This window comes from Phyllobates terribilis, unplaced genomic scaffold (assembly GCF_046119375.1).
Source record: "Phyllobates terribilis strain yellow unplaced genomic scaffold, ASM4611937v1 Scaffold_5177__1_contigs__length_53783, whole genome shotgun sequence".
In the NCBI taxonomy this organism is placed as follows: Eukaryota; Metazoa; Chordata; class Amphibia; order Anura; family Dendrobatidae; genus Phyllobates; species Phyllobates terribilis.
The window spans coordinates 1-11319 of record NW_027367925.1 but is presented as its reverse complement, the minus strand read 5'-3'; the positions used below and the strand labels follow the sequence as shown (position 1 = coordinate 11319).

The 11319-nt window shown below is 37.6% G+C and overlaps 1 protein-coding gene across 1 annotated transcript; it reads left to right on the top strand.

The window, feature by feature from the left end:
* The first annotated feature begins 200 nt into the window (after positions 1 to 200).
* On the top strand, positions 201 to 1595 carry LOC141249886 (uncharacterized). Its single transcript, XM_073669814.1, is given in 1 exon segment — positions 201 to 1595. A coding segment is annotated over 1 exon segment (1395 nt).
* Positions 1596 to 11319: the final 9724 nt, after the last annotated feature.

The following is an 11319-nucleotide window of genomic DNA, read 5'->3' as shown; positions in this document are numbered from 1 at the left end:
TCCAAAATCCTCACCTACTACACTACTCTATGCTCACACACCATTTAATACAATTTTTTTAAGGTTCGATCCTGTCATATAATATAACCCAGACGAGAAACACGACGGAGTACAGTTTATTAAAGTCGACTTGTTACTAAACTTTCATCATCCCTTTCAGCTTAGGCTCATTTAGCTACATCAACTCCATCTTATCCTCCATGGATAACAACACTAAACCACTAAAGATAGCGATGCTGCCATGGCTTGCTTGGGGTCACCTCATACCATTCCTACACCTAGCCAAGATCCTCGCCCAAAAGGGCCACTCCATCTTCTTCATCTCCACCCCATTAAACATCAAAAGATTACCCAAAATCCCTCCAAACTTAACCAACAAAATCCATTTCATTGAATTCTCACTGCCCTCAACTCCAGGCCTCCCTCACGGAGCCGAAACCACGAGCGACCTCTCTTACACTCTCTTCCCTTACCTCAAGCTCGCCTTCGACGGCCTTGCGCCCCAACTCGCGGCCTTCCTAAAATCTTCTCGTCCTCAATGGTTGATCCTTGATTTCTCTCCTTACTGGGCGATCCCTATATCGTCTAAACTCGGTGTCAAAACTGTTTTCTTTAGCATCTGCAACGCCTCTACTATAGCCTTCTTAGGGCCGTTCACAACCTTTGAAGACGAAGAAGAAAAGTTGGAGGAAACGGATGATCGAGTGAGTATCGAGGATTGGACCATGAAGCCGAAGTGGGTCCCGTTTGAGTCCAACATGGCGTATCAGCACTTTGAGGCACAGAAGATCTTCAGCTGTCTCGGTGAGAATGTTTACGGTGCGACAGATGGTCAACGCATAGCGTATATTATGAGGAACTGTGGCATCATCTCCCCTAGGAGTGACTACGAGTTTTCGCTCGAGTGGCTAAGATTATTAGAGGATATTTGCCGGAAACTGGTTGTTCCGGTAGGCCACTTACCTCCAACCGTTGCAGAGGATGTAACCGACACGTGGAGATCAGTGAAAGAGTGGCTTGACAGGTGGCCGAAAGGAGCTATTGTCTATGTGGCGTTCGGCAGTGAGTCGACACTGAGTCACGATGAGCTTACTGAGCTGGCGCTCGGGCTTGAATCGTCCGGGTTGCCGTTCTTTTGGGTGCTTAAGACTTAGTTTGAGGATTTACCAGAAGGGTTTCTAGATCGGACAAAAGAGCGTGGGTTTGTATGGATGAGTTGGGCTCCGCAACTCAATATACTGAGCCATGACTCTGTCGGTGGGTTCTTGAGCCACTCGGGTTGGAGCTCAGTGATAGAAGGGATCATGCTAAAAAAGCCACTGATTTTGTTCCCTTTGTTCTTGGATCAAGGGTTAGTAGCAAGGGTTTTGGAAGGGAAGAGGTTGGGGTATACGATTCCGAGGGAGGAGATTGGCGGGTCGTTTACAAGGAACTCGGTAGCTGACTCAGTGAGGATGGTGGTTATGGAGGAGGAAGGAAAAGAGTACAGGGAAAACGTGAAGGAGATGAGCAAAGTATTTGGTGATATGGATAGACAACAACAGTATGTTGATGACTTTGCTAACTACCTTCAAACGCATTTTCATGGGAAGTAGTAGTGTGGAGTGGCATAGAGGTTCAACACGTTTAGCGTGATATTCAAATATAAATAAGCTACGTATTATTAAAAATTAGTAAATGTACTTATTTGGCTTGTAAGAAATAATTAAACTATTTAAACGATTATGTTCAAAGTTTCAAAATGAACATATATTATTAAAGGTAATAGTGTATAAATTATTTACTTTCTTAACTCTTCTTCACTTTATATTTAAAATGATGTAAATTAGTAAAAAATTAGATGATCTTCTTAGCTTATAAATAGAAACATTATCCATTATAAATTTCACACACAAAAACAAGTGCAATAATATCTCTCTAAGATTCTTGATCTATCTTCTTCTCTCTTAATACTTAAAGTTGTTTAAGTGGATTAAGTCATCTTGTATTAATCATCCCAAAATCAAGATTAATGCACTTTGTCTTAGTCATTTCACAACACTTTATTAGCTCTACGAGTCTCTAATCACCACTTATCAAGAATCATTGAGAAAATGACAAAAATCGCGCAACGAGAATTTGAAATTCTTGATCAGGCTGGTTAAAGGTACCTAGAATGGGAATACGATGTTGTGTATTGCCTCAAGGCACATGAACTAGAGAATACCATAGCGGATAAAAATAATACAACAGAACAAGAAAAGGCCAAATCTCTTGTATTTCTCCGCCACCACATACATGAAAGTCTTAAAACTGAATATTTATTTCATGAGTATCCCTTGCAATTGTGGGGAGAATTTAGAAGAGCGATATGGACATCAAAAGGATGTTCTACTCCCACGAGCAAGACATTAGTGGAGCAATTTAAGGTTCCAAGACTTCAAATCTGTAAGTGAATATAGTAGTGCTATGTATAAAATCACTACTATGTTGAGACTATGTGGTGAACAAAAAATCCAAGAAAAAATATTGGAGAAAACATTTTCCACCATGAGTTCGTCCAACATGTTGCTACAAGAACAGTATAGACAACAAAAATATGAAATATTCTCTAACTTGTTAAGACTATTGTTGGTGGCTTAAAAGAATAATGAGCTATTGATGATAAATCATAATATGAAGCCTATTGGCTCAATGGATCCTCCAGAGGCTAATGTTGTTGACAACAGGTTCAAATATGGAAACCCCGACACATACGGTCAACAACAACGACACGACATTGGCCGTGGTCATGGCCGTGATAGTCATGGTGGAAGAGGTGGTCGTGGCGGTCGTGAAGGTTGTGGTGGTCGTGCCCGTGGAGGTCTAGTGTTCATGGTCAAGACCACTATAAATAAACATGATTACCACAACTTCAAGGAGAATGGTAAGCAAAAGGTCCAGATGGGTCATAAAGACCCTCCAATAAATCAATATCTACTTGTCAGAAATGTGGCATGACTGGTCATTGGGCTAGGGAATGTCATGTGGTTCCACATCTGGTGAAATTTACTAAGATGAGAAGAACAAGGGAAAATCCATGGAGACCAACTTCATTGAAAGTGCCGGTGTAAGTAATGAACACCTGGCCAACCAAGATGATGGTCAATTTCTTGACTTTGAGCATATTGATGATTTTACCGTATAATACGTACGTAATTTTTAAACTTTATTTCTTTGCATTATGTTTTTTTTTCACTTATGTATTTTTCTTCGAAGCTTTGTAAGATTGATGATTGATGTGTAATATATATGGAGTTCCTTTCTTATTACTATTTGACAACTCTTTCTACATCTATGTTAGAAAGGATGAACTCATCCAAAGTAAAACTTAATGGGAAGGAGTAATGTCTTCTAGACTACGCAACGACGCACACCATCTTGAGAAATAAAGAGTACTTTACTCACTTGAAAGCCTATGAAGGGAATGTCACCACAATATCAGGTGCATCTAAACTCATAGAAGGTTGTGGAAGAGCTATTATTATACTCCCAAGAGGAACATGATTTAATAAATGATGCAATATATTCAAGTAAATCTAGAAGAAACTTATTAAGGTTTAAAGGATGTGCATCATAATGGGTTTCATATGGAAACCATGAATGAAAATGTGAAAGAAATATATGTGCATCATAAGATATGAATCTGGTCGAAAGCAGATCCTTGAAAGGATGTTAAGACATACCTCCGGATTATATTATACACTTATTTATCCATGTGAGGTCAATGCAACAATAAATATGAGGTCATTTGACCAAACTGTTTTCTCCTTGTAGCATGACCGTTTGGGTCATCCATGGTCAGCAATGATGCATAAAATAGTAAAGAATTCACTTGGACATCCACTAAAGGACATTACGCTTCTATCGTCCAGTGACTTTATTTGTAGTGCTTGCTCACTCTGAAAACTTATTATAAGACCTTCTAAAAATAAAATAGTAGCTGGGACGCCTGCTTTTTTGGAAAGAATCCAAGGAAATATGTGGACCAATTACAACACCATGTGAACCATTTTGATATTTTATGGGTTATAATTGATGCATTCACACGTTGGTCACATGTACCTCTATTATCAACAAGAAATGTTGCATTCGCTAAGCTACTTGCTCAAATAATCCGATTGAGGGCACAGTTCCCAGATTATACAATAAAGAAAATTCGACTTGATAATGCAGGCGAATTCACATCTCAAACTTTCAATGACTATTATATGTCCATTGGAATTGATGTAGAACATCCATTAGCTCATGTTCACACACATAATGGTATCCTTGATAAAGCAATTATAATTAATCACTAGAACATTACTAATAAAATGGAGATTACTAGTGTTAGCCTCGGGACATGCCATATTACAAGCAACAACTTTGGTTCGATTCACACCAAGTGCAAACCATGAATATTACCCACTACAGATTAGTATCTGCCAAGGATCCAATATATCACATCTAAAGGTATTTGATGTATATTTATGTTCCCATTTCTCCACCTTTTCATACAAATATGGGTCCGCAAAGGAGATTGACAATTTATATTGCTTTCGAATCTCCCTTTAAATATCTCGAACCAACAACTGATGATTTATTTACAACAAGGTTTGCTGATTGTCATTTTGACGAAAGTATATTTCCCAAAGTTAGGGGGAGAAAATAATGGTGTGAATGTACATGGAAAGAAGCATTATCTTAGCTTGATCCGTGAACAAAAGTGTGTCAACAAGAAATACAAAGGATCATACATTTTGCAGACTGGGAAGCCTGGACATGCTTAGGAGAAATCCATGTCAGTGTCCGACGCATGTAGGACACACAGACACACTTGGACACGCCTGAACATGCTTGGACACATCTTGGACAATCAAGACACGGTCAACAAAACCGAACACACCTTGGACACCCGAACACATCTTGTAACAATTTACCTTGATCTTCTATAATATTTTTTCCCCTTTTTTTGCTCCCTATATTGCCGATATCTAACTCTAATACCGTAAATTTACTTAAAATCATCCACCTCTTTATTCGTCTTGATTTACCTAATTTTGGTTATATATATTATGTGAATACTATAAAATCCAGCATAGGACATGATTTAATGTTACAAGCATCCTCCATGTCATGACATAAATTCATTAATAATTAGTTTTTACTATTAATCATTTTTATATAAGAAGCGAGAAATTTTTGGCCCCGTGGTCTATAAACCAAAGGGTATATAGCCCGTGGGTTACAAATAGGTTTCGTAAGAAAACAGAAATGAGAAAAATAAAGTTTTCAGGTATAGGCAAGACTTCTAGCCCAAGTTTCTCTCAAATTCCTGGAATTTACTATGATGAAACATACTCTCCTGTGGTTGATGCAACAACGTTGACGTTTCTCATTGGCATGACTGTATTTGAGAAATTACAGATGCGCCTTATGAATGTTGTGAATGCATACTTATATCTAAACCTCGCAGATTATTCTCTATAAAGCTGAGGAGGTCATTGTATGGATTAAAACAATCTGGACGGATGTGGTACAACTGCCTTAGTAAATATCTTATGAAGGAAGGGTATAAGAATGATACCATATGCCCATGTGTTTCCATCAAGCGATCAAAAAATGGATTTACCATCATAGTAGTCTACGTTGACCATTTGAACATTGTTGGAACTTCTCATAAAATTCAAGAGACTGCAAAATATTTTGGTAAAAGAGTTCGAGATGAAAGATCTCGGTAAATCTAAGCTTTGTCTTGTTTACAAATTGACCATTTGGATGGTGGAATGTTTATCCATCAATCTAATTACATTGAGAAAATCTTGAGAAGACTTAATATGGATAAGCACATCCCTTGAACTCCCCAATGGTGTTCAATCCTTAACATTGATAAGGATCAGTTTCATCCTAGAGAAGAAGACAAATAAGTTCTCGGTCCTGAAGTACCATATCTAAGTGCCATCGGTGCTTTGATGTATTTAACCAACTATACAAGACCAGATATTGCTTTCGCAGTAAATTTCTTCTCCATATTTAGTTCCACTTCTACAAGGAGGCATTGGAACGAGATCAAACACATATTCGCTACCTGCGAGGCACACATGATTTGGTATTGTTCTACCACACCCAAAAAAGTGCCACACTTTTTGGATATGTAGATGAAGTTACTTATTTGACCCGTATAAAACCAAATCACAAAATGGTTATGTGTTCACATATGGAGGCACTATCATATTATGGATATCGAATAATCAAACAGTGACAACAACATCATGAAATCAAACGGAGTTGATTGCATTATATGAGGCATGAGAGAATGTGTGGCATTAAGAGCAATGATCACATTCATCCAGAAAGAATGTGAAATGTGGCTCATCACGATTGGGCCAATGATCCTATATGAAGTCAACTCAGCATGCATTGCTCAGATGAAGAACTGATACATAAAGGGAGATCGTACAAACATGTTTTATCCAAATTCTTCTCTATCCATGAGCTAGATGAATTGGAAAAATCAACATCCAACATATCCGGTCTAGTGATAATTTGGCTGACATGTTCACGAAGTCATTAAATCCTAAGAATTTTGCGGAACTAGTATCAAGGATTGGAATTTGCAGACTCAGAGACACTTGTTGATCTCAGGGGAAGCATCATACACGTTGCACTCTTTTTTTCCCTTGGTTAAGCCTTTATCCCACATGGTTTTGGATGATAAGTTTTTAATGAGGCGACTTCAAGGCGTACAATGGGATCTATGGTTGCACTGTTTTCCCCTTTTTATGAGGTTTTTTATCCCACTGGGTCTTTTTCCATGACAATGTTTTTAACGAGGCAACATATCTTCATACCCCACATCAGTTCAAAGGTGAGTATTCACGGGGGGTGTTATGTATTATTAAAAATTAGTAAATGCATTTATTTGGCTTGCAAGAAGTAGATTAAAGCATCTATAAGGTCATGTTCAAAGTTTGAAAATGAAGATGTATTATTAAGGTTAATAGTGTGTGATTATTCACCTTCTTAAATGTTCTTCACATTACATTACGATGATGTAAATTAGTCAAGAATTAGGTAGTCATCTTAGCCTATAAATAGAGGCATTCTCCATTATAAATTTCACACAGAAAAATAAGTGCAAGAATATCTCTCTAAGATTCTTGATCTCTCTTCCTCTCTCTTAATACTTAAATTTGTTTAAGTGATCTCTTTATTAAGATCGTATAATGAATTTTGGTGATTTCCTCTGTGAACCCAAGCTATACATGAGATGGAAGAATTCCCATACTATACAATACATAATACGGAAGAATTTACCAATGTATATGTGGAGAGAGGTTCGGGGAAGAATGGATAAGGTCATTAGACACTGCATGGGGCGATGTTTTTGTAATTCAAGTGTTAGAGGATGCAAGCCGCCCCGAATGGCTTCTCATACAAATGAGAACTTTTTTAATAAAAAATCCTCATATATTGTTAGTTGGAATTCATAGAAGAATCTTGCTTATCAGTAAATATTTGAATAGCCTTTGGATGAATGAAAGAACATAGTATCGATGAATGTATTACCCCATATCATATGGCATTTGATTTTAACCGTTGTGATTCTAATGACAGGAGAGAAGGCTTCACGGATGGTTATCATTTTTAAGAGAATCCGCCATGGATAACTTCTCTCATCTAACACACAAACAACAGAAACCTCGTCTCATGCGACGTCTCATGACCTTATCCATACAAACCGCCCTCCATATATAGATTGGTAAATTCTTTCACATCATGTATAGAATGGTAATTTGTTTCACCTTTATGTATAAAATTCAGAGGAACCATCTTCAGTGGATGAAATCTAATTTGCTCATTCTTTATGTTTCATCTTACATGTAAACCAAAAGTTATTAAATTCGAGAGTTTACTATTGATTCGGAGAACTCCCATGACTCAACTCGTTAACTCGATTTGATAACTCGTAAAAATGTATTAAAAATAATAAATAAATGTAAAAAATGAAATATAAGAATATAAAAATACATAATAAAGTCTTTTTTTCCTACATATATATGCTATTAATTCTAGAAAGTATGCTAGGAAGTCAATTTAAAAATTGTGGTACTGACATTTAAAAAGTTACAACAATGTCAATAAAAAAGCATTTCGAACATTATTTATAATAGAAGAACTAGGACTTTGTACCCGTAAAACTAAACCGTCTATTTAAGGTCGGCTCAGGTCGGGTATGCTATTTTTTGTGAAATCTTTTGTTCGGTTCTTGTGCATATATGAGGGTGCAGGTTCAGTTTTCAAGAATATTAAAAAAACATAACTGAATGCTAAGTGCCACACAAGTTTTTTTACTAACTATCGCACACCGGTCGTCACGGCCACCAACGCAACGCTCGTCACGTGAACAATCGAAGCAATTGTCACGAGGACATATAAAACGTACGTCACGAGTACGCCAAAGACGTCCGTCATGAGTATGCCCTCGCTGTCCTTCACAAGGACCCTCATTTATGTATTCTTCCCGCCTCCCACAAAGTCTCTCTGCAGAATATCTTCATTCGAACTCCATTTTTGCTTGTTTGAGCTCAATCTGGTGCTCGTAGGCCTCTCGTTTGGTTGTTCTTCCATTCTAAAGATCCAAATCGAAGTTGATATGATTAGTTGTCCAATTTCTTGCTTGTTTGAGTTGATGTTTTGTAGATCTATAAGTTCTTTTGCCTAATTCTTGGATGATTTAATAGTTATAGATGCTATTTGGTCAAATTAATGTGATATATATGCATAATATTGTTGAAATCTTGAAGTATATGGAAGATTTGAGTTGATTTGGAAGATATTTGGATCTATAGGTTTCTAGGTTGAATTATTGGAAGATTGAGTAATTAATCAAGTTAATTAGTTAAAGATTGGTGGATATTTAGTTATATAAGTATTTTTTTAGAATTGTTCTAATTCTAGGTGATTTTTTAGGTATTTAGGTAAAATAATTAGATTTAATTATATTATATGGTTAAAATGTTGAAATTTTTGTTGATTGTAGTTGTAGTATTGATTTTGTAGATATTTGATTATATAAGTATTTTCTATGATTTTTTGTATTTTATTGTAGAATTTGTAAGTATTTAGGTAAAAAATTGATTTAAATACATTATATGTTAGGAATATTTGATATTTATGGTGATTTTAGCTATATAAGGGGTTTAATACCATTTAGTGTCAAAATTATCTTAGTAATGAGTTTGTTAGGTGGATTTGGTATTTAGGTAGTTTTTAATGTTGAATTAGTAAGAAAACAGTTTTGAATGTTGGTTGAGGTTGCTTTTGAGGTTCGATTTACAGTTTGGGAAGGCAGTCTTGTATGTGTTTGCCTTAGTTTGCACTGACTCTCTGGGTCGTGACGAGCGTTACTGAGTTACTCGTCACGAGCCTGACTTTCATAGCCGTCTCAAGCATGGCTTTCATAGCCGTCACGAGCACTTGCATGATTGCAGCTTTTAGGTTGAATGTGATCAATTTATGTAGTTAGTTGATTTAAATGTATTGTTAATACATTTAAAAGTCATTTACATTGTAATGTTGTGTATCCAGGACCGAGTGAAGAAGATGGCGAAGAAGGTCGGTGGCATGGGATCCAGATCTGCACGACACCACAAAAGGGATGCCGTGAGGGATGCCGAGGAGGTCGCGCGCCCGGTTGCGGAGGAAGCAGCCAGAGCTGAAGCAGAGCTGGGCGCTAGAGTGGCCCGGAAGAAGAAGCGGGTGGTGAAAGGAGCTCTGCCTCATCCACTTACACGCCTACGAGACACTTAGTCTTGGGTGAGGGGTGACAATGTGAATTCGAAGAGTCCCCGTACCCCTACCCCATGTACCCGGTGACATCCGGGTCACAACATTCCTTCTCGGGTGTGTGTGTGTGGGGGGGGGGACGACTTCATGGGAGATGCATCGTCTACCCATCCGTTGTTTATGGGTTACTACGGTGAACAACGACTATATGGAGTGGTATTTGGCATGCACACACCCTAAAATAATTCTTCCTACACTTGAGGAACTCAGAACGGGAAGCCAATTCTTTGTTTTCTTACAATTTCTAACGAGTAATATACATTGATGACATGTAATGTGTTTTGTTATTATTTTTAGTGCATCAAATGGGTAAAGGGCTACCTTATGCCATATAAGGAGGAAGAAGAGTATCCATCATGGGACATGTGGGATGCCATCCAGAACAGTCTCTAAGACATGTCTTTTTATGACTTATCATGATTGTCAGATTTTTGTAGTACTTGAACGTTGTAACTTATAATCTTTCTTATGAAAGTGTCGTTTTTTTTTCTGTTTCGAACTAATGAATCAATTTCTTATGACTTCAAGGATCATAACACAAATAACAAGCGACAATACCACTGAGATAGAAAGGGTTGAACGTTACATAGAAATGTGAAACACAACAGAACACAACAACAATAGGTTACACACGTTACATGACAAAATCACAAAACACAACAGAATACAACAGAACACAACAAAATTAGGTTACACATGGTGGAGAAACATCAACCATGTGACGTTCACCTAGTGAAGTTGGCAGGTAAGCGAGATAGGAGCTCAACTGTGGTGGGATGCATTGGACGATCCCTGAATTTCTCAAATTCAGAGGGACAAATTGTTATCCACCACTCGTCGTCAACAATAGGATCGTGTATGCCGGGATAATCCCTTAAGAACCTTGTCCAGTTAGCATACATGTTTTTCAAACATGTCAAACCTTAGCCTCAACACCCTGAGGTTTCTCCAATTCTAGTTTCCTCGTTGAAATGCTCCAATATAATGTCCCAGTCCAGCTTTGTGCACCCATGATTTGCACGAATGTAGTACAAAGTATAAACAAGAGCAGCATCAAGATGATGATCGAAGTCATATGTTGCTATTTGTTCCTGTGACACGATAAGATTTGTTAGTAAAGTAGTTTATAAAGATAATAAGTAATGAACACAAGTATAAAGTTTACCTCAGTTTGTGTAACCCCATAGACTTGCTCCGCAATGGTTGACGTCGTCCATGTTTGTATTGGATGCCTGCTGTTACCATTGTTGTCAAAGGTGAAGTAACGGTGGTAAACCATACCATCATGGTACCTGAAAGACACCCTACCAAAATTCATCACTAAACAGAATGACAAAGGGAATTGTTGGTTTCAGATGACATTGCTCTTTGGGGGCTGCGACATTTATAGCCAGATTAGGGTGGATAGATGGCTTACAGCAAGAGTACAGCTCCACAGTCAAATTCTATATTATTTTTTCAAGATTCGAG